General features: G+C 51.0%; 2 protein-coding genes across 2 annotated transcripts; both read left to right on the forward strand.

Annotated features, from left to right (window-relative positions):
* The first annotated feature begins 1,772 nt into the window (after nucleotides 1–1,772).
* On the forward strand, nucleotides 1,773–4,852 carry PRDM8 (PR/SET domain 8). Its single transcript, XM_065736082.1, has 4 exons — nucleotides 1,773–1,859; nucleotides 2,812–3,026; nucleotides 3,105–3,327; nucleotides 3,454–4,852. The coding sequence occupies exons 2-4, from the start codon at nucleotides 2,814–2,816 to the stop codon at nucleotides 4,677–4,679; spliced, it is 1,662 nt and encodes a 553-aa protein (XP_065592154.1). The 5' UTR covers nucleotides 1,773–1,859; nucleotides 2,812–2,813; the 3' UTR covers nucleotides 4,680–4,852.
* A 4,767-nt stretch (nucleotides 4,853–9,619) lies between these two features.
* Nucleotides 9,620–12,254, forward strand: FGF5 (fibroblast growth factor 5). Its single transcript, XM_065736083.1, has 3 exons — nucleotides 9,620–9,860; nucleotides 10,378–10,481; nucleotides 11,907–12,254. The coding sequence occupies exons 1-3, from the start codon at nucleotides 9,620–9,622 to the stop codon at nucleotides 12,252–12,254; spliced, it is 693 nt and encodes a 230-aa protein (XP_065592155.1).
* Nucleotides 12,255–23,461: the final 11,207 nt, after the last annotated feature.

Here is a 23,461-nt window from a genome sequence, read left to right on the forward strand (position 1 = left end):
GGGCCGGGCGGGCTGTGCGGCTCCGGTGCTGAATACTCGATGGAAAAGGACTTCATCATGCTTGGGTGGGCAGGGGGACAGCGGGCCGAGATTTATGACGGAGGGAAATCAATCTGGGGGAGTTGCGGGCTCCATCCCCGCTGGAATCCTCCACATCACTCCGTCCATCCCTCTGTTCACCCCTCTGTCTTCACGCCCAGTGGAAAAGGAGAGCCCTTGGGATCGCAGTGAAAAAAGGGGTGCGGTCCTGGGCCCCAGCTCTTTGCCCTGAATCAAAGTCAAGGAGTGGAGAGTAGAGGGCAGGGAGCTGAGCTGTAGAATGGAGAGGGCTAGGGGGGGACTGCGTGCACCCTTCAGCTTCAGCTCAGTGCTCACATAGGAGAAAATCCCGCAGTGCTGAGAGCAGACACGAATATTCCTCAATGATTCCGGGGGTGCCAGGGTCGAGGCGGTGACTCCGGGCTGGGGATACGGGGACGGCAGAGCTCAGGGTTTGTTCCACGCTCTTCTTTTGGCCTCACCACCGCTCGGAGGGTGCTTCCCCGGCAGGGTCGGGCCGCCCCGACGGGACCGTGGCTCTGCGGGGAGAAATTTTCGCGTGGATAACGCGTGGTACTCTCGGGAGACGCGGTGGGGAAGTATTCCCAAAGATACCTCCCGCAGCACGCGGGAAGCACGGACCTCAAAACAGTGGGGGCGGCGAGGATGCCTCGAAATGCCCCAAAATACCCCAAAATTCCGCGCAGTTTTGCAGTGGGCCTGGGGATGGCGGCGGCCGTGGCGATGTCACAGCGTTTCGGGCACTGCTCCTTCCACTGTGCCCCTTCGAACTGTGGCAAAGGAAAAGGATGATGCGGTTCTCCGCTTCCCGGCGGATGGCAGCGGGTCGGGCGCTGCATGCCACGCAGCGGGAGCTAAAAATAAGAAAGGGGAAAAAAAAGAAAAAAAGAAAAAAGAAAAAAAAATAACCACAAAAATCGCGCACCTCCGAAGCAGCTCCGAATTGCCGCGTATTGGTAATGTTATAGCAATCCCCGTTGAGGAGCCGCTGGGTTTGTGGAATTAATAAGATAAATGTTGAAAGCACATTACGGGCAGCCCTTAATCCTAATGCAGGGAAAATCGTAATTACGCGGCGGATAAGTGAATGTGAAAGCCCCGCACCCGCCGCGCTCTGATTGCACCCAGCGCTCAGCTCCCCTCCGGAAGGGGCTTTGTGCCGCCTTTTGTTTACTTTCGCCTTTTTATTTCCATTTTTACTTTCTATTTTTTAAATCCGTCGCGGGTCCGAAATGACGACGGTAAGGACTGGAGCGCAGAACGCTCTCCGTGCGGGAGAACCCTTCCGCAGGCGCAGAGCGGCCGCATCCCGCATCCATCCCTCATCCCGCACCCATCCCTCATCCCGGTGCGCGGGGGCAGCGGCGCCGTCGGGGCCGTCCCGGCGGTGGCTCCGTCCCCTCGGCGGTGGTTCCGTCCCCGCATCGGCTCCGTCGCGGCGGTGGCTCCGTCCCCGCGGTGGCGGCCCCGCTGCCCCCCTGGGGCGGCCGTCGGGGCCCGAAGCTCCGGGGAGTCCCCGCGAGGTGCCAGGTGAGGGCCGTACGGGCGGGCGGGCGGCGAGCGGGCGTCCCCCGAAGGGGTTAAAGGGAGGGGACGTGGGCTGTCACGCGTCATTGGGCAGATTATGTGCGGCAAACAAAAAGTGTGTGTCTGCGTGCCACTCACTCACTGCGCCGCGTCCATCTGCGCGGCGCGGAGCGCGCTCGGCCGGGCCATGGAGCGGCGCTGAGCGGGGGGCACGGAGCCGGCGGCCGCCTTTGTGCCAGCGCCGGGCGGGGAGCGCGGCCCCGCCGCCCCCGGTGAGTGGCGGAGGGAACAATGCCCGGAGCCGGCCCCGGACAAAGGGCGGCCGCGGGGAGCCGGTGGCTGCGCGGGGCCGGGGAAGAGCGGGGGGCGGCGGGGGGAAAGTTCGGCGGGGGCCGCCCGCCGCCGCCGCTTTCGTTTGCGGAGATCGGCGCGGTGGGGCCGTGCAGCGCCGCAACGACGGCGGCGGAGGGGGGGCACCGAGAGCGGCCCCCTCCCGGTCCCCGATCCCGCGGGGGCTCGGGCACCCTCCGCCGCTCCGCGCGGGGACGTGGCCGCGGTGTCCCCGGGAAGCGGGGCCGGGTCCCGCAGCTCCGGAGCGGGCGGTTCGCGGGGATCCGTTCGGCGGAGGTGGGGAGGGCGGAATTCGGAGGAGCGGGGTGGGGGGACGAGGGCTCCGCGGGAGCGCAGCGCAGGGTGGGATCCCGCACCGCCCGACCCCGCGCGGGCTGCGGGGCTGCTCGGCGGAGCGCGTGTCGGGGTAAAAAGAATTACCTCCGCTCGCTGCTTTGAATTACATCTCGGAGGGAAAGTGCTGGATTATGGTAATGCGCAGCCAGACGCTCCCTCTCGGAGCGGGAGGTGGCTGCCGTCAGCCACAATGCCACGCTCCGAACCCTCCGGGCCGGGCCACTCTCCCCACCCGCAACCGCACAATCCCGGCGGCGGCGGCGGCGGCCGCATCCCCCGCGCGGAGCTCTTTCTTTTTTCCCACCGCGATGACTTTTTCTCGCCTTTTTTCTTCTGATTTGCATCTCTGTAAACATCCATCATTTCATTTTTGTGATTTTTATTTTTTTTATTTTTTTTTCCCAGCGTGATGACTCGCATTTTTCCTTCTGATTTCCGACTCTATAAATACCTATAATTTCATTTTTTGTGGGTTTTTTTTTGTGTGTGTGTGTGTGTGTTTGTTCGTTCCATCCCCCTTCTTCCCCCTGCCCGCAGCCATGGAGGACGCCCCGCGGGGGCCGTGGGACGGGGAGGCCAAAGCGGTGCAGCAGTGCCTGACGGACATTTTCACCAGCGTCTACACCACCTGCGACATCCCGGAGAATGCCATCTTCGGGCCGTGCGTGCTGAGCCACACGTCTCTCTACGACAGCATCGCCTTCATCGCCCTCAAATCCACTGACAAACGCACCGTGCCCTACATCTTCCGGGTAAGAGCCGCCGACGGGGCGGGCGGAGCGGCCCCACGGCCCCTGGGGAACCCCCGACGGACACTCGGCCCTTTGCAGGTGGACACGTCGGCGGCCAACGGCTCCGCGGAGGGGCTGATGTGGCTCCGGCTGGTGCAGGCGGCCCGCGAGCGGCAGGAGCAGAACCTGGAGGCCTACGTGAAGAGCGGGCAGCTCTTCTACCGCTCGCTGCGCCGCATCGCCAAGGACGAGGAGCTGCTGGTGTGGTACGGCAAGGAGCTCGCCGAGCTGCTGCTACTCGGCCCCACGCGGGGCCCCGACGGTGGGTGCCCCCCAACATCCTCCCCAGGGAAGGGGCCGGGTGGGGGTGTGCGGGGTGCCCTTCCCCGACGGCGGCTCCGAGCGGCCCGGGGCTGAGCGCGCGTCCCCTTCCCCGTGTCCCGCACAGGGTCGCCGCCGTTCTCCTGCCCCGAGTGCGGACAGCGCTTCCAGTTCGAGTTGCCCTTCGCCGCCCACCTCCGCTTCCGCTGCCCCAAGCGGCTGCACGGAACCAACGGCGGCCCCCCCGACGGCAAAGAGGCAGCCGCCAAGGAGCCGGAGCCCGCCAAATTCGCCAAGCCGCTCCCTCACCCCTTCCCGGACGGCGGCGCCGGGGGGGCGGCCAAGCCCTCCACGGACTTCCACAACCTGGCCCGGGAGTTGGAGAATCCCCCGCGCCGCCCCGACGTTCCTCCCGAGGGTGCGGGCGGAGGGACCAAGCGGCGGTACCCCGAGGAGGATGCGAGGGGCCGCTTCCCGACGGAGCGCCCGGGGCTGCCGGCGGCCCCCAAAGAGGAGCCGGTGTGCGCCCCGCAGCAGCAGTTCCGCGCCGCCGGCTCCTACTGCGGCCCCGAGGAGGGCGGCCGTCTCTTCGCGCCCCCCAGCCCCGAGACGGGCGAGGCGAAGCGCAGCGCTTTCGTCGAGGTGAAGAAGGCGGCGCGCGGCCCCGAGCCCGACGCGGCCCCCGAGGACGGCCCTGAGCGCGCCTCGCCGGCGGCCCCGACGGCAGGCGGCGGGGGGGAACCGGCACTGTGCCCCCGCTCCGGAGGAGGTGGTGGAAACGGGGCTGCGACGCGGGGCAGCGCGTTCAGCTCGGTGCCGCAGCTCGGGGCGGCGGGCGCCGTCGGGGCGGAGGAGCGGAAGAGCGCCTTCTCGCAGCCCGCCCGCTGCTTCCCGCCGCTGCCGCTCGGCCCCAAGCTGGGCGCGCTGGGAGAGCCGTGCCCCGACGGCCCCTCCGCCGGCCGCCTGTACGCCGCAGAGCTGGCCGCCAAGGAGGGAGCGGGCGGCGGGGCGGGCGCCAAGCAGAGCCCCTTCCTCTACGCCACCGCCTTCTGGCCCAAGAGCTCCGCGGCCGCGGTGGGGCCCCTCCAGCTGCAGCTGCCGTCGGCGCTGACGCTGCTGCCGCCGTCGTTCGCGTCGCTGTGCCTCCCGGCGCAGAACTGGTGCGCCAAGTGCAACGCGTCGTTCCGCATGACGTCGGACCTGGTGTACCACATGCGCTCGCACCACAAGAAGGAGTACGCGCTGGAGCCGCTGGTGAAGCGGCGCCGCGAGGAGAAGCTCAAGTGCCCCATCTGCAACGAGTCCTTCCGCGAGCGGCACCACCTCTCCCGCCACATGACCTCGCACAACTAGCGGCGGGGAAAAAGGGGGGCAGGGAGGATGGGGGTAGCGGCGAGAAAAGTGAGAGAGGTGGAGAAGATGAAGAGAAATGAGAGAAATCCAGAAGGGGGCAAATGGGGGAAAGTGGAGAAAAATGGAGAAAAAAAAAAAAAGAGAAAAATAGAGAAGGTGGGAAAAACGGAGAAAATAGAGAAAAGACTGAGAAAATGAAAATAATAATAATAATAATAACAACCCGGAGGAAAAATAAAAGAAAATTGAGAGAATTTGGGAAAATGGACAAAAGAAAAAAAAACGACGGAGAAAAATAGTGAGAAAACTGACAGATTGGATAGAGTGGAGAAAAGTGAGAACACGGGAAAAAAATAAAAAGGAGAGAACGGGGAGGAATTGAGAAAATGGAGAAAATGAGAAGAATGGGGGAAAACGGATGAAAGATTGAAAAAATACTGGAAATGGAGAAAATGGAGAGGAATGGAAGAAAAGGAGAGAAAATAGAGGAAAAGGAAATAACGAAGAAAAATGGACTGAAGTGGAGAAAACGGGAAAAAATGGAAAAACTGAGGAAATGAGAGGATATGAGAAAATGGAGAAAAATTGAGAAAAAGGGAAAAACTGAGAAAAAAAGAAGAAATGCGAAAAATGGACTCAAAAGGCAAAAAGAGAGGACGGCATAAAGAAAAGGAAAACGGCAAAAGAAGAGAGGAAGGGAAAAGAGGAAAGAAAAAGACGGAAAAAAAGGGGAAAAAAAGAAAGGGAAAAAGAAAAAAAAAAAGGAAAGCAAATGACTTAAAGTACATTTTTTGAAATGTCATATATTGCAACATATTGATGCATTTGTCATACGTTTCTACTTAAATTATGAAGCACTTATGGTTTAGATGTAAGAATAATTCTATGTCAGGGTAAAGGTTTTATTTTAGATACGGAGCTCCGGGCGGGGCGGCGGCGGCGGCGGACGGTGGACGGGACCCCCCCAACCCCCCCAACCCCCGCTCCCCCCCGCTCCGGGGCTCCGCGCCCCGACCGCACCCGCCGCCGTCGCCGCCCGCCCTCGTGTGACATGTGCCCGTGAATGATGGAGTCTCGGTAGTTTCGTGTTTCTTTTCATGCCCCCCGCCCGGCCCGGCCCGCCCACCCCCCGAAAAGATTTATTAAACTTTATAGTCTATCTGGGTGCGCTGGGTGCTTTGACAATAAATGATTTATTTTCTGCAACGCAGCCGCAGTTACTCCGTGGGGCCGCTGGGATGGCCCCTCCGCGCCCCTGCCTCGCTCCGCGCCCCTCTGCACCTCCATCCCTTCCTTTCCTTCTCCTTTTCTTCATTCCCCTCTCCTTTTTCTCTTACCCCCTCTTTTTTTTTTCCTTTTTCTTTTTTCTTTCCCTTTTCATTCTTTCATTCTGTGTTCCCCCACTCCTTTTCCACTTTTTGCACTCCCTCTTCTATTTCAACCCTTTCCATTCCCCTTTCCCTTTTTCATATTTCTACATTTTCCCCACTCTCCTTATTACTTCTTTCCGTTTTCCACTCTCCCTTTTTCCATTTTCCTTCCCCTTTCTCCTTTCTGTTCCCCTTTTCCTTTTCCCCTTTCACCATTCCATTTCCCTTTTCCTTTTCCCTTTCTTTCTTTTCTTCTTTCCCCATTCCTTTTTCCCTTATCCTTTTATTCCCACACTTTTCTCATCCAATTTTCCCTTTTTCTCGTTTTCCCCATCCCTTTTCCCATTTGATTTTTTTCTCGTTTTTCCCATTGCCTTTTTCCATTTCCTTTTTTTTTCACTTTTCCTATTCCGTTTTCTCACTCATTTATTCCTTTTCTTCCTTTTTCCCATTCTCTTTCCCATCTCATTATCTTTTTCTCCCCCTTTTTCCATTTCCCTTTCCCATTCAGTTTCTCTTTTCTTTCACCTTTCCCATTCCGTTTTCACTTTTGCTTTCCTTTTTCCCATTCCTTTTCCCATCTCATTATCCTTTTCTCCCCCTTTTTCCATTTCCCTTCCCCATTCAATTTCCTTTTTATTTTCACTTTTCCCATTCCATTTTCGCTTTTGCTTTCCCTTTTCCCTTTTCCTTTTCCCCCTTCCCTTCTCCCATTTCCTTTTCCCATTCCCTTTTCAATTTTCCCTTCTTCTCTTTTCTCATCCCCTTTCCCCTCTCCCCCCCAACCCCCCCGCCTTACCCAGCACCGTACCCCACACCCAGCACAGTGCCGCTCCCGGGCCGATGCCACCCGGTTCCCCGCAGCACTCCCGGTCTCACACATGGTTGTAGGGCTCCGGGGCTCAGCCCCCTCGGGCATCTGTGCCCATGTCTCTAAGGGGAAGGGGGGAGGCTGGGAGCGTTGGTACCCACACCGTGCTTCCCTCCACCCCTCCACCAGTCCTGAGGTGCGCGTGTCCGTGGGGGATGTGAGGGCGAGATCGGTAAAGGGGACATGAGTGAGAGGTGGGTGCTGCCGTAGGGATCCCACAGTCCCGGGGGCAGTGTTGGGCACTGTGCATCCCGCGGGTGTGTGTGGGGGGGGGACGGGTGGGGGGAGCGCAGTGCATTTGGTGCTCTGAGTATTCCTTTATTTATTTATTTCCCTCACTTTTCTCTCTCCTTTTCTTTTTTTCTCATAGTCTGTATTTCTATTCTGGTTACTCTTTCTTCTTTTCTCTCCCCCTCTCCCCCCTCCCTTTTTCTCTTTCCCTCCTTTTCTTCTTTTTCCCCCACCACACAGTCCATTACGTATTCACATCACCCCGATTCCCCAGTCTTCCTGCGCAAATTTGCGCTACCCCACTCCCCCAACCCCTCGCATCCCACTGCGCAGTCAGAGCTCCCTTCCCTCGACAAGCTATCCCTCAAACTTCCCTCTCCCACCCCACCCACACCTGCACTTCATTACACTTTAATCACCACCTGCACTTTATAACATCCCAATGAGGGCAGCTTCGCTCAGTCCGAGGGCACTCCCAAAGCTTGGAGGGTTTGGTCTGGGGGGAATTTAAGGGACTTTCAGGGACGGTTTTGGGGGGGGTTTGGAGGGGTGAAGGGTGAACGGTTTAGGGCTTTAGGCTCTGTTAGAGTTTGCTCGCGGGCACGCACTGCCACCTAGTGGGGCCGCGGCGGCTTAGCCCCAGGCATCCCCTAGCACCCAGGTAGAGCCGCTCCCGGCTCGGCAGGGCGGGGAGGGGCCATGGAGGGGGTGAACCGGCTTTACTGAGAACGCATATGCTCTCCGCTGTGTGGTTTTTGTTTGTTTTTGTCCGTCCACCCCCGCTTCTGGTTTCTCTGCTTTGGGGCCGAAATCACAGCGCTTTGCTTGCAGAGGGGGAAATCCCTGCGGAGCTTCTGCCAATAGCAGCGATGCTCTGACAGCCACTGGGAAATGCGTCTAGCGTGCAGCAGGGACTCGTTTGCACCTTTAGGACTTCTGGAACGTTTATTTCCTTATGTAAGCACTGCTCTGGGGCTGCTCGGGGCTTCGTCCTTGTCCAGGACTGTCGAGGTCACTGCACTTCGTTGAAGTCCTGATGGTGGCATAGCTGTGGGATGCACAAGTGGTGCTGCATCTCAGCACCCCAGTGCGTTAGGCCCACAAAGGATGGGGCTTGTGAGGATTGGACCCCCAGGAATGGGATAGAGACGGGACCCCTAGGAATGGGAGATGTAAAGATGGAACTCGCAGCGGTGGGATATGCAGGGATAGGGTCCATAGGGATCCTTTCTGTCTGCTGGTAGTTTTCTCTGTAACCAAGCCCTGAATAATTCAGGCAGCAGCAGCACTTCAGCTGCAGCCTTCAGAGGCCACTGTTGTGTATGTGTGCGTAAGGGCTGCAACTGCCACAGGCAATTAAATTGGATTATTGCAGGAAGTGGGCTATTAAGGTTTGTTATTTATTTAGAATCAAGCCACCTTCTTCTATCTTTTTTTTTCCCCCTCCTTGCTGCATGAACCTCACAAGGGTAAATCATCCTCCAGGCGATGGATGCCCCATGAGGCTGCACTGCCCCCCCATCCCATGATGGGTGAGAGGAAGGAATGGGTTCACTGGGCTGAGTTTCTGCAACGGTGAAAAGGGAAGAGGCTCCTGAGCACCCCGACCCTCCTGCAGGTATGGCCTCTACATAGGGGCAGCCCTACTTATACACATATAGCAGTGGATGTAACAAGCGTGTCTGCATGTTTATATATTTATAAGTGTGTATATATATATTTATGATTCTATTTTTAGACATGAGTGTATATATAGATACGGATGCAGGACTATGTGTGCAACCCTCAAGCATGTGTTGTCTTCCCCCCCCCCCCCACCCCCCGTGTGACCTTCCTCTTCCTTCCAGCCGAAGGTCACCTATGGTGCTTCCTGTGAACCCGTCCCTGTGGGACATCACCCCCCCACCTCCCCATGGCCCCACAGTGGGATTTTCTGGTGCTGGTGGGCACACGGAGCAGGGGGGTATGGGGTGAATGGAGGGGTTCCTTGGTGACTCTGGGGGCACAGTGGGAGGATAAGGGGTGGGAGAAAGAGGGGTATGCTTGGGGAAGACCATCCCTATGGGGTGTGGGGCTGCAATGAGCCACGAGTTAGGGGTAAGAGGTGGGATGGCAGTGGGGGCCGTTGGGGATGCAGGATGCTGCCGCTCCCTCCCGTCTCCGTACTCAGCCCCGGGGCCCCACACGGGAGGGGTCGGCCCCGGCCCCTTCCCCGCAGCTGCCGGCTGTCATCTCCCGGCGGGGATGCAACCCAATCCCTGCCGGCCCTGGGGGGGGCCCCGCCGTAACCCGAGGCAGCGCCGCGCCCCACACCGCCGGGAGCTGCTCGGCCCCGCACAGGTGCGGCCCCCCCGGGCTGCCAGCGGTGGGGGCGGCCCCCTCTCGCCGGTGCCGGGCGGCGGAGCGGGATGCCGAGCCCTCCTCCCGCCCTTCCTCCTCCTCCTCCTTCTCCTCCTCCCGCCGGCGGCATGCGCCCGGCCTTCTTCTTCCTCCTCCTCCTCCTCGCCCTGCCCGCTCGCGGCCGGAGGGAGCGGCTGCCCGGCGGGGGGCACCCCTCGTCCTCTTCCTCCTCCCCCTCCCCCTCCTCGCTGACGGCTGCGGGCCCGGGCCGGCGGCGGGGCCGGCTGTACTGCCGGGTGGGCATCGGCTTCCACCTGCAGCTGCACCCCGACGGCCGCGTGGACGGCGCGCACGCCGCCAGCCCGCTCAGTGAGTGCCGGGGCCGGGGCTCCTTTCCTGCCCGCGTTTTGGAGGTCGGGGCTGTGTCAGCTGCGCCGTGCTGGCCGCACAGAAGCAGAACGGTTTTCTCCGGGTGGGAGCTCGCTCTGTCCCAAACCGTCCTCTGAACCGCAGCTCCCGGGGCCGGGGTGGGAACAAACCTGCGTGGCTTGAGGACAGGTGAGAAATATGGGGGAAAATGGGGCTTCCCGATGCTGCGATGTGGCGGCGCTGGCACAAGCCGTGCAAAAGAGCATCCTCGACCCCCCCAGCTTATCCCCCGCGGGCTCGGGGAACCGGCTGCGAACAAGGAGAGGAATAAACCAAACCCCAGAGCCGCAGCGTCATGCCGCTTGCTGGGGACGGAGGAGCAGCAGAGCTGCGCAGAGGCGGTTGCTGAGGAGCGGGGCCTTTTGGTGGAGAAACGCAGCCGTGAGATTTCTGCTTTATTTTTGTCACGCTGATGCAGGAAGAAATGTGATTTATTCTGGGCTTCCTGTCGTCCTAGGCGTTCTGGAAATCTTTGCTGTCTCTCAGGGGATCGTGGGAATCCGAGGAGTTTTCAGCAACAAATTTCTAGCTATGTCAAAGAAAGGAAAACTCCATGCAAGTGTGAGTATTCCCAGTGTGTATGTACAGCACAGTGCCAGTGTTACAACAGCTGTGTGCACACTGATACTTGAGGTGTGTGGGTGCCTGCCCCGTGTTAGTGGTGCTGCAACATGAGTGTTGGTGATGTGCTGGGGCTGCCTGAGTCCACAGGGTGACATTGAGTGAGGTTTGTGGACTCTCCATACTTCTCTGCACTGACTTCTGTAGGGCCATTGATCCTGGGGATGCCCGGAGAGTGAGTGCATTGCTGTGCCCAAGCTGGATGGGGCTGGGAGAGTGGTGATGGCTGTGTGGGGTGGGAATATGGAAAATGGACAGAGCAGGAGCAGGCGAAACAATGGCCTTTCAGTATCTAAAGGGGGTCTAGAAGAAGGAAGGGGATAGACTTCAGCAGAGTCTGCTGTGATAGGACAAGGGGAAATAGTTTCAAACTAAGAGAGGAGTCTTAAAGTGGCCATAAGGAAGAGGCTTTTTACAGTACAGCTGGTGAGGAACTGGCACAGGTTGCCCAGAGAGGTGGTGGATGCCCCATCCCTGGAGACATTCAAGGTGAAGCTAGAGGGGCTCTGGACATCTGATGTAGCTGTGGGCCTGCCTGCTCATTGCAGGGGCGTTGGACTGAATACTCTTTAAGGATCCCTTCCAAATGAAATCATTCTATAGTCCAACAAAAATCCAGCAGGAGGAACTCAGTCTGTGTGTGAGAGGAACACGGTGCCTTCCCCTGATGAAAGCGGTCAATTTGTAGAAACTTGACCCAAACGCCTGAGGATGGCTGGGTTGATAACACCGATAATGCAAAGCCTGCATCTGTTGTTCCCCTGGCCTTGGTAGGATAAAGTTATTTCATGGCCCAATGCACAAAGCACGCTCTGTGCCCGTCACTCATGGCCACGCTTTGATGCGGAGCCGCTGCGGTGCCACGGTGCTGCGCTGTGGTACAGCCAAGCCTGTGGGCCCAGGGCTTCTCTGAGAGCGCTCTGCGGGTCTACAGCTTTCCAAGAGCCCTGGGCAGCCCTAAACTCAGCTGTCAGGGTGCCATGGGACAGCAAAGTGAGCATAGGGATTGCATTTGGAGACGCTGTGCTTCAGGTGCATAAAAAGCAGGAAAGCCCAAATGCATCAGCAGGATGGTTTGTCTTCCAGATAAAGACTGAAAGATTTGATTCCAGGTGTTACGTGGTGAAAAATGTGCTGGGCAAGTGTATTCCAACATGGCCCCAATTCTGAGGAAGGATTTTCCAGTGGAGTCCCGGTTTGCAAAGGGAGGCGTTAGGAATGGTGGGGATCTGCTTCAGAGGATGTTCCCTGTGCCTCCCTCACTAGTTTCAGAGCAACAGTTTGGGAGAGCCAGCTCTGTGATATGGGCGGGGGATGTGGGGTGTGGGTGGCTCTCCAGCCAACTTTTCCCGTCTCTGCCTGCAGGCACGCTTCACTGCTGAGTGCCAGTTCCGTGAGCGCTTCCAGGAGAACAGCTACAACACCTATGCCTCAGCCGTGCACCGCGGGCAGCGCTCCGGCCGCCAGTGGTACGTGGCCCTTAACAAACGGGGCAAGGCCAAGCGAGGCTGCAGCCCCCGTGCCCGCCCCCAGCACGTCTCCACACACTTCTTGCCCCGCTTCCGGCAGCCCCCTCCATCGCAGCTGGCCTTCACTGTCGCCCGCCCTGAGAAGAAACCACCCCCACCCCCCCCACCACCACCCAAGAAGATGGCCGCGGCACGGCACAGCCCCGGCCCTGGCCGCTACCGGCTAAAGTTCCGCTTTGGGTAGTGGCTCCCCAGGACGCTGCAGGGCTGTTGGGTAGGGCGACGCTGGGATGGACGCGGGAAGAATGTCTGTTGGCAGAGATGGGACCCACAGTTCAGCTGCTGATTTTGCTGTGGAGCTTCCACAGGACCACGACACCTTCTCTCTCCTGCTGGGGCTGGCTGAGCATTGAGCTGTCACTGTGCCATCGTGACGGTCCTCTTCTCTGGGCTGAGCAAACCATGGGACCTCAGTGCTTCTCACATGTCTTCCACGTGTATAAATGAGCAACAAGACAGAAGTCTCACTGGAAGATCACAACAAATCTGGACTGCCTGAGGTCATACAGCTTCTTCCAAGGTTTCCCAAATGAGTCCCTCTGAACCATCTCACACTACAACCTGAGTTTGCCATGCTAACAGAACTCTCTGGGTGGATGCTGGATGGATATCTTATGAACCCAATCAGAGAGATTCGATATCTTCTGTTAATTCTTAACATCTACAGATAATGAATTCAGATTGCAGCCTTCCACGTTGGAGATGAAGTCTGCAGGGCAAGTGCAGCTCAACTCTGCCAGGCCATCCAAGAAAGGCTGCTGCCACTGGCTTTAATTTTACAGCCACATTGAGTGGAAAAGCTGCTACTGGAACTAATAGGAGCAGAATAATGTCTGAATAATGAGAAGAAACACCGCACCACTGCCTCGGTGAACATGCAAAGTGGCATAAATGTATTTATTTCTTCCTAGGAGAACCACTGCTACTCCATACACGTGACTTTGCACAGTAAGTCCCATGTGAACACAGGAACTGTGCAGAGCTTTATGTCGTGTTGAACACTGACATCAACTTTGATGCTTCTGGAAACCTTTGTAATCCCTTAGAGTGCTATGTCAGAGGAAAACAGCACAGCCAGAAGAGAGCTGTGATGTTTAGGTTGCTTCTCTTTTGGTGTGTTCTTGGTCTGCTCCTGGCACATGGCTGTCACTCAGACTCATGACCAAGCTGTGACAGTGTACTATAAAGCTAAGCTTACCTCCTGGCATGGGATGTGCACAGGTCTCATGTGTGCCCTGGAAACCTGGGCTTACTGATGTTAAGTGAATGTCTCATTTACTGGCATTAGGATAGAACACAAAATTCTACTGGGTGATGTAATGCACTGTGCTCTCAATTTTTTCACTGCTCTACAGTAACTGTTAGGAAAATGTTACAAATAAACAGAGAATGGATCATGAGAAGGTGTTCTGGGTGATGGAAACTCTTCCATTGGCTTTGGAAGCATGTCCAAGGAGCATACAGACTGGTGTGCTGGAAAACACTGCTGCTTACAAATGATACTACAACTTAAGGGGAGATCATCAGTAACCTTTTTGTGTGAGTGTGTGTGATGCTCTAAATCAATGTGAGGGTCAGGCAAAGTAACACTGAGATAATAGCAGTAACTTAAACTGTAGAGTTGTTTGAGATGGAAGGGACCCTTAAAGGCCAGCTAACCCAACTGCCCTGCAATGAGAAGGGATGCCTATAGTTTGATCAGGTGCTCAGAGCCCTTCCAGCCTGGCTCTGAATGTTTTCAGGGTAGGGCATCCACTGCCTCTCTGGACAACGTGTTCCTGTGCCTCACCACCCTCATTGTAGATGACAATATGATGCTTTGCTCAGTCCAGGCAGATTTCAACAGGTTTAAGGGCATTTTGTAGATATCTGAAGTAAGGTACCACTGATGATCAGAAAGGAATATGAGAGAATATGAAATATAAAACAAACAAACAAAAAAACAACCAATCAAAAACAAACAGAACAAAACAACCCCAGATTTCTTCTGTAAGAATTATTTTAAAATTTGATGGGAACAGCCCTGTGGAGAAAGCTCAGTTTTATAAAAAGCTTATAAAAATAAGTTTTTATTCTGCACAGAAATATTTATCCTGACTGCTGCCCTTCTGGATGAGGAGCTTGTGGGGCAGTGCCTTCTGGCTGCCTGGAGCATGCTTTGTCTGCAGATCCCAAAGCAGCAGTCACTTTGCTGTGAAGATTCCCAGATGAAATCCATTTTAATCTTCTGACTGGGCTGTGGAAGAGATGTGTTGTCCCTGTGCTGAACCAGAATGGGGAGGAGGATCAAGCTTTGCCCTGTGCAAATGGGGCATGGGTTTGGCACTGCTGCTGCGTTGACTACTGCTGTATTCAGTACTGTCCCATCAAGTGTTGCCACATCCAGTGCTGCTCACTGCTCCCCACTTTCTGTTTTGCCCAGTGAATGGCTAAAACCTCTTTATATCTGCGAGGGCTTCAGAGAGCAAAGGGAAGAGCAGGAGAAAAAAAAAAAAGAACAGGCTTTTGGAGATGCTGCATGTTGTGCCACGACACCGTGTGTGGACTTGCTGAGAATGAGCAGGGCTCTGAGTGCTACCGCTGGGGCTGCACATATCACCAATGTGGAACTTCAGCAGTGCCAGAAGGTAACATTTTTTGTTGTTTAAAATTCTCCTAATTTGTGTACAGGCTGCAATGTGTACAACATTGTGACAGTCCTTGTTTTCAATGTGAATGTGAGGTGTTCTCCTTTCAGAATCTCAGTGCTCCACTTTTCCTTCTGACACCCCATTTACCTCACTTTGGCTGAAACGTTCATAGAAATAACAATCCATATTTGAGCTGTCAGCAGGGTTTACTGTATTATGTTTTCTTTGCATAGGTCAGAAATCAATGACTTCGTATTCTTTCAAGCCGATGCTATCACTTGTTATAGTCTGTTATGCTCTATTTCATTTTCTGTATCATCAAGACTGCATTTTTCTGCAGCACTTCAGTATGGTTCTTAAGGTTTTCCTTCTCCCATTTGATATGGTTTTTTTGGTGTTTTTTTTTTTTTTTTTTTCCCTCAATCCAATCCCAGAGTACTTTTACGTGCCCTGCTTGATGGATACTGCACCTCCAGTACACGGAAAGCTGAGCAGCCCACGTGGTGCCTGCCAGTCTGGGAGATGAGGCCCCTCCAGGACAGCTCTTTCTCAGCCCAATCAGAAGAGTATTTATGGATTTACTATAGGATCAACTGCATCCTGAGCAAGTTTGAGGATGACACCAAGCTGTGTGGTGCAGTTGACATGCCTGAAGGATGAGATGCTATTCAGAGAGATCTGGACAGCCTTGAGCAGTGAACCCAGGTGGGGACCTCATGAGGTTCAACAAAGCTAAGCTCAGGGTCTTGCATCTGGGTTGTGGCAACTCCCACTATCAGTACAAGTTAGGCGATGTAAGGATAGAGTACAGCCCTGCTGAAAAGGATCTGGGGGCACAGGTGGATGGCAAGCTGGACGTGAGCCAGCAATGTGCCCTCACAGCCCAAAAAGCCAACTGTATCCTGGGCTGCATCAAAAGAAGTGTGGCCAGCAGGGCAAGGGAGGTGATCCTGCCCCTCTGTTCTGTGCTGGTGAGACCTCACCTGGAGTACTTTGCCCAGATGTGGAATCCTCAGTGTAGGAGTGCAATGTGGCCCTGTTAGAGTGCATCCAGAGGAGAGTCACATAAATGGTCTGAAAGGTGGAATGCCTCTCCTATGAGGACAGGCTGAGGGAGCTATGATTGTTCAGCCTCAAGAAAAGAAGGCTCTCGGGAGACTTGAGAGCAGCCCTTCAGTATTTAATGGGGAGCAATAGGAAAGGTGGCAGACAATTTATCAGGGTCTGCTGTGACAGGACAAGGGGAAATGATTTCAAACTAAAAGAGGAGAGTCTTAAATTTGACATAAGAGGTTTTTTTACATTACGGTAAGGCAATGGCACAGGTTGCCTAGAGAGTTGAATTCCTCATCCCTGGAAACATTCAGGGTCAGGCTGGAGCAGCTCTGAGCCCCAGATGTAGCTGTAGGGATCCCTGTTCAATGCAGGGGACTTGGATGGGATGACCTGTAAGAGTCTCTTCTGATTCAAACAATTCCATGATCTTCACAGCACAGCAACTGCTGCTTTGAGAATCTGCAGACAAAATGCACTATTGCTACCTGGAGTGTATTTGCTTATGGAGAAATTAGTTTATTTTGAACATGCTTAAACTGTTAATTTTCTCCTAAGATACTTTGTTAGCTTAAAAATTCACTGAGAGAACAGCCACGGGGTTTGGGGCTTTAGGTCATTCTGATTATAAGGTTGTAGATGGCCACGTGAACGTATAGATTGGATTTAATGGCCTCCCAGGGCAGCCCAAGAGGGGACACCGTATGAACATCAGAGGTGCCCAGTCAGAAGAGACAAAGCACATGTATTTCTATCTGTCACATGGAATGCAAAGTTTGATAAAGGCAGTGGTGACAGTTCTAAATGTCCTCTGCCTCCTGTGTGTGAGATACAAAATCCTTTTCAGCTTTTCCCCTGGTGTTTCCCATGAAACAATGGGAGCTATGTCAGCCTCCTTCTGTCCTGTGGGAGGAACTGTTGGTTGTTCTCTTCAGTCCAAATACTGGCCAGGGAAGTATAAGAGGAACAAGGCAGTCATGGATAGTTACAGCATGGGTTTTCCAAGAAAACTTGGATTGCATTGAGAATTCACTACTAAGAAACACAGCCTCATCCTATCCTTTGTCTGGTTCTGCCTCTTTATTTTCTCCTTCATGCAGTTTCCTCAGCCTTTCAGCCTGCAATCTTTAACACATGTGACTACTTGCTCTTCTGATTTCTCCATTTGTTGACTTCCTAAAGAGAGAGAGGGATAAAACAAAACATAAATAGAACATTCCCTCTCTCCAACAACCAGCTTGTTTTGGTGCTTTGCTACAGGACATTAAATACTGCTATAAGAATGCATATTACACAACAAGACATTAAATACTGCTATAAGAATGCATATTACACAGCTCCCATTTTATTTTAAAGATTCCTCACTCTACAGTCACAAGATTTTACTGTCACACCTCCTGTGATGTATTGCAAACTGATCCTGGTCAGAAGGGGCAAATGTCTTCTCTCAGGTGCCTTAACTGGCAGTGCCATTTTCCTTTGAACCTTTACCTCTGCTCTCTGATAGCCTTCTGCTTAGTTAAGTGACTTTTTCAGCTGAGGCTTGTGCTTAGAGGAATTGCTAGAGCTTCTGTTAGAAATGATAAAAAGACGTCACATATGTATTGCAGAAAATGGATTTAGGTTGGCTGGAGGCTGTGGGTAAAGTTCTTCTGGACTGTTGAGAAGCAGTCATACTCTTTGGTCTTTAGCATCTCATCTGAAGTCAAGAGAAAATGGATTGTAAAAGATCTGTTCCTGAAAAGAAGATGGTTGAGCCTAGATTTTGTTGTTGTTTTAGAAATGGCCTAATGAAGAATACTAAATGCACACACATTTCTCTGCAGTTCTGTTTGTCCAAAATAACAGAAGTGGGAAAAATCTCGTTACTCAAAAGTTTCCTTTAACTTCTCTGGTACTGCTGTTAAAGAGCTGTGCTGTTTTAGCTGACAGTGTCTGAATTAGGTCCCAAAACTAACTGGGAGGTGCTCAGGATAGCAGTGTTGCATTCTGCTTCCGGGTTCTGGTGCCTTACTTGGTGTGGCCAGCAGGGGCCTCCCTCCACTTAAGATTTGCAGCACAGGCGCTCTACAAACGGCGCTGCTGAATTAATGGTGCCTGACAAAGCAGGGGAATAACCAAGAGGCAGATGGCTGGAGGTGCCCTAAGGTTTTCCTTGGGACAAAAGGCTGCTGCTTCCGGAGAATACCGGGTCTATACAGCTCGGGCAGGGTGTGAGTAGTGCCTCAAGGCTGCCACTGTGCAGCAATACTTACAGCAATGAGCAGAGTGATGCAAGAATAATGTCTACTGCCAGCTTCTCTGGAACAGAGTGCTGAACCTCTGTCCTCTGAAGTGTATCTTTTTCATATATGAAATACGCTTTTTTTTTCTTTCTTTCTTTTTTCTTCTTCCTGGGATTTAAGCATTTTAACTTCATCAGTGAGAGGAGGGAATGAAATCTTGCACTCAGTTGTGCTCAGAGTGGGTTAAGCCATTGCATGACACGTGTTGCTGTCTCTTTTTCTATCTTGTGCATTGTTTGGTTTGAGAGATACCTTAAAACATCCACATTTATCATAGGAAGCAAAAAAATAAAGCAGGAGGAGGAGCTCACTTTATTTCTGCAGACTTCATGCTTGAGACAGCTGCAGAGCAGTTCACTTCTAAAACTGTGCCATGTGTCTTATGGAGCACAGTGAGATTAACATATCTCTTAGGTGCTTGATTCCTTTATGCTGCCTCTCTGCTCCTTCACCTGGAGAAAACAGTTTGTTTTCTTTTTTCTTCATGGATCTATAGCTGTTTTTTTTCTGTCTCTGCACTTAGTCACATAACCATGGAATTGTTTGAGTTGGAAAGAACCCTTAAAGGCCACCCAGTCCAACTCCCCTGCGATGAACAGGGACATCCATAGCTACAGCGGGTGCTCAGAGCCCCTCCAATCCAACCTCAAGAGTCTCCAGAGATGGAGCATCCAACACCTCTCTGGGTAATATATCCCAGTGCCTCACCACTCTTATTGTAAAATACCTCCTTATATCCAATTTAAGTTTCCTCTCTTTTAGTTTGAAACACTTTCTCCTTGTCCTGTCACAACAGACCCCGCTGAAGAGTCTGTCTCTTTCTTTTTTATAGCCCCCTTTTAGACACTTAATGGTAGCATCATTTTTTCATTGTATTTCAGCGATGGGCAATGAAGAAAATGCCAAATCCCAAAGCAATTGTGTGTATAACATTAAGCACAACATATTTAAAACAAAATCATTGGTTAGGGACTTCCACACGTGCATAAGTTCTAAAGGCTTTTCTTGCAGGAAGACAAAAGATGAATCTGCTGGCCTTCATTCAGTGCTCAGCATTCATAATTAGAGCCATCCCTCTTGCTCTTTTGCTGCAGTAAAGCCGGACCCAATGGGAGCCTCCTGGACTCTTCTACAACTGCTGACAAGTGTCTCAGATATTAAATGCAAACCTATTTCTTGATGTTCCTTGATGAAATTAACCATGGAACATCCCCTGAGACTTCACAGAATCCAGACCTTGCAGATGCAGTAGAACTACTTCATCTTTTGTCCCCTGCTAAGTCTCCCCCAGAGCCATTACTGAGCTCCAACAGATATTTTTTCTGTGATCTTATGAAAGAGATATGGTTAATTATATTTCACTTTGATGTGTCTCTGTTCTCAGTACTTGCTGGGACCAGAAGGTGGACAACGTTCATCATGTAGCTGACATTCTGCTTTCTGGCTCAGCCAAACCAAGTAAGAATTGGAGAACATGCAATGAAATCCATGGCAGGTGTATCTCAGAGCTTTTCTCTTCTGCTCCCTTTCAATACGCCAGTAATGTAGAGATAACATTTAGATTGATATTGCTGTTGGGATACTTTCTGTGAGCTGAATTTTTTGTAGCTTGCACGTGTGTCAGTATTTCAGGATTGGATAAACAGAGAAAACTAGAAAAGCCTTATGAATATTTCATGGTGGCCCTTCTGGCCCAGGAAAACAGTTTTTTTTGGACATCTCTCTCTCCACAATTCTTCTCCTACTCTACTCCTTTTGAGTTTTTTTTTAATCACTTCCTTTTTGGCAAGGGGAAGATGGCCTGTTACTGATTCTAAACATAACAGTAAGATGGGGAACAAGTCTTTCTCTTATTTAATTTTTTACTACTCAGGTATTTCTCCTTAATTTTTTATTACTCATTCTTCTGTGACAACAGTAACATCTTTTTCTTAAGCGGTATGAAGCAGCACTTTCTCAGATTAACGAAGGAAGGAGACAAATATCAATGCTTTATTGACAGACCTTGGTTTTGTTTTCTTAGCCTTGAGCTGAGTGGGACAGATCTCAGTGAGCTTTTTGGGTGATCCACCAAAACAAGTAGATGTTTAAATTAGCTCTGGATATTTTTTTTTCTGAGCTTTCACCATACTTGTGATGTCTAAGTACTCAAATGAAAAATACATACAAAGCAATTGGGACTGTAGAGATCAGTTTGGTGACCAGTTTCTTTCTAGTTCCCCTCACGTGCCTAATGCTATTGAAAATCAGTGAGCCAAGTGGATGCCATGCCTTCAGCACACACCTTTGGAATAATTTCCTTTCTTGGGAATGGAACTAAGAGATATTAAAAAGGCTATGATACATGCTTCTGAAAATGTAAAGAAACTGAACACATATCTGATGTATGTTTTTACCAATATATATTAATACCTGGGGCCCATTTGGTTCATGTTGCATGAGAGCTGTCCCCCCAGTTGCACACGGTTTTTGGTAATCCCAAGTGTTCCATCCTTGATGCCCTTAATACAGTATTAAACTTTTTGTGAAGAGGCCCAGGTGTGTTTGGGTAGCTTTCTACTCCAGGCAGCAAATTTGTTACACTAACAGAAATGTTTTTTCACCTGGCAGTATGTTGCAATAATCAGCATTCTTTGTTTAAGAATAAATTGAGACTTTTTTTTTCTTTATAAATTGTGGATAGTTTGGGGAAAAGTTTTGGAATAAATAAATGAAATGTGTTTAAGTAGGTGCTGGAAAATATTTCCTTTTCAGAGGGGAAGTTTATTATTTTATAAGTAATCTTCAGGCAAAAGAAACCGGAGTCCAGGAAATGGATTTGCCAGTGGATTCCTGCAGTTCATAACCTGCTGGTTCAGATTTCTTTCGGGCAAGATAGATAGTAGAACAAATGCAAACTCTGGTTAAGATGAACTAAATATGTAGAGAATAGAATAGTTCACAAAGAGTTTGGTATCTGTTTCCTCTCAGCATTACTTTGCCTAAGATAGGGATGCTCAAATCTTTCAGGTTTGTCCTACTAAGTGCCACATGAACGTATATCTTCAAAGAGATGAAATTCAGGCTCTCTGTATTGACTGAAAAACTAAGAAAAAAATCCCTCTCTGAAGTATATCAAGGGCTGCAATCTTTTAGCAAATCACAATACAAAGCTAAAATAGTCGTCTTCAACAAAGTAAGAGGAGAACTGCAGGCCCACGCTGAGGACTGGACTGAATTTCTTCCTGGCCACCTCCAATACAGCGAATGGCAAGTCATGAAAAAGGTACTGAACCCTCACAGAGTTCACTTGCTATCTTCTAAAGGACACGTAGGTGCTAATCCTGTATGTGTATTCAAGATTAAACCCTTTTGTAAGGAAACCTCATGTCTGGCACCAGCACATGGATTCTTACCTTTAAGCTAGAAATTGGCCTTTTACTGAGAAAACAGAGAACTAGGATGAACTAAAAACTTCAATTTTGCCTTATCAGGTTGCCTTTAATTTTCTTGTGACTATTCTTGTCCTTTTTTTTTTTTTTTTTTTTTTTCCTTTCAATCTAGATGAGAATTGCATTTCAAAAATAATTTCTGTGTGGTGATGAGTTAGGTACGTGAAAATCCCAAGCGGCCTTCTCAATGAATAGATGAAGTATTGAAAGGAGTTAAATCTTTGGGCTATAGAAGCTGTCTGTATCATCAGTGCTGTGATTCTCTTCTAGCAAGACACTGAACTATGTTTTGCAACTTAAATGGCAGAAGGTTTTTACCTTGTTATTTCTACAGCATCCATAGTGTTTGTTTTAATAATGGGATCTACATGCTAAAATTGTACTTCCGTAAATATTATGATTCTCTTTGGTAACTGGAAACTAATGGGCCAGGTATGCCTGAATTACATCAGGATAACACATTTGTCAATAGCTGAGTTAAACATTCTTCACATTTTTAAGGATGGAGTACTGCTCCATAACAGCTCACAAGTTCTTTGCTCTAATTTGGCTTTGAAATAACAATCCCAAACTTACATGGAAACACTTGAGCAAATAGGAATGATTTGGAAGAGGTTGCAGCAGTCTTGACTGTATCGTAATCTGGGGGTCTCACTCCCAAATGAGATTTTTCTTCTTGAGGCTCATTATTTCATCTCTGTAGCTAGGGATTTAATTTTTCCCCCCATATGCATCTGTTCAAATTTTTGTGCAGCAGCTGTCCTTTGGCTTTTTGCTGTTCACTCATAAAGCCTCACTAGGTCATTTTATAGCTGTTCAAGGTGTCCACTCATCCTTAGACTGAAAAATTCCAAACTTTTTCTTCTGATGGCTCTTTCTGTTTTCCCCAGGCTTAACAACACACCTCTAGCCAGCACTCTGCTGGTGTCCCTTTGTACAAAAGATGGAAAATGAAATATGGAATTAAATGGTTAACTTTTGCAATGTATATCTGAGAAATGGTCTTTTTTTCTTAATCTCCTGCTAGTTTGCTTCTCCACAAAGCCTTCAACAACCAGATTTAAGAAATCCAAGTAGACCTCACCCTTCCAGATCATCTTTGTGTGTGCACATTGACAACTTCAGAGGACTCCAAGAGGTTTGTATAGCAGGATTCCCCTTGCAGAAGTTAGCATTGACTCTTTTCAAATAGATTGGAAAGGAGAGAATTTGTGGCCAAGTAAATGAATACGTTCCAGCTTTTCACCAGAGATCTTTGCCTGCTCCTCTGTGCTGTGGCACTTGGCTGGAAATGCTTGCCATTAGTCAGCTTTATTGCTGTGTCCACCAATGCTGATTTAAAAACAGTGAAATTTCTAAAAGCCCTTACTTTGTGTGCTTTTCTTTGGTGTAGGTAGATTTTCAAAACTCAATAAAGCATGTGTTAGCTTGAAACTTCTTGTGCTTCTCAGCCTGGAGGACACCTCTCTTTAAATTCTGTTTTTCCTTTTTTATTCCCAGGGAGAGCAGCTTATTAATAGTTGCCTTTGATCACTCGTTATGGAACAGGAGCATCTGTCTTCAGGCTTTTTGCCAAGCATCTTACTAGAAGCAACTTTTCTAATAGCACTCATGGGACTCATCTGTTAAATAATCACCTAACAAGACAAAGAGAATTTTTAATACAAACAATGTATGTGTACAGTTTCCATTTTTAGTTCATACTTTTCAGAGTGGAGAAGTGTATGAGAGACAAACAAACCTAGATGCCTTTGTACCTTCCTGTCTCTGGTCTGTAAATTCACAGGCCCAGTGAGTTCTGTATCTCCTTTTCTCACAGTGCCAGTGGCCTGTATCTGAGGACTGCTAAGAAGCTGTCAGATCACTACAAATTCTGGGTAGTTCCATGGGGAATATGTTTCATTTCGTGAAATGAGCTGAGCTGCTTTTGGCTGTCTCTTAGTTAACAGTGCTCCCGGATCAGGAACTTCTGAAGCTGTTTTAAGCTTATTG

Source organism: Cyrtonyx montezumae, unplaced genomic scaffold (genome assembly GCF_038088225.1).
Source record: "Cyrtonyx montezumae isolate F1298 unplaced genomic scaffold, pur_monq_1.0 scaffold_2, whole genome shotgun sequence".
Taxonomy (NCBI): domain Eukaryota; kingdom Metazoa; phylum Chordata; class Aves; order Galliformes; family Odontophoridae; genus Cyrtonyx; species Cyrtonyx montezumae.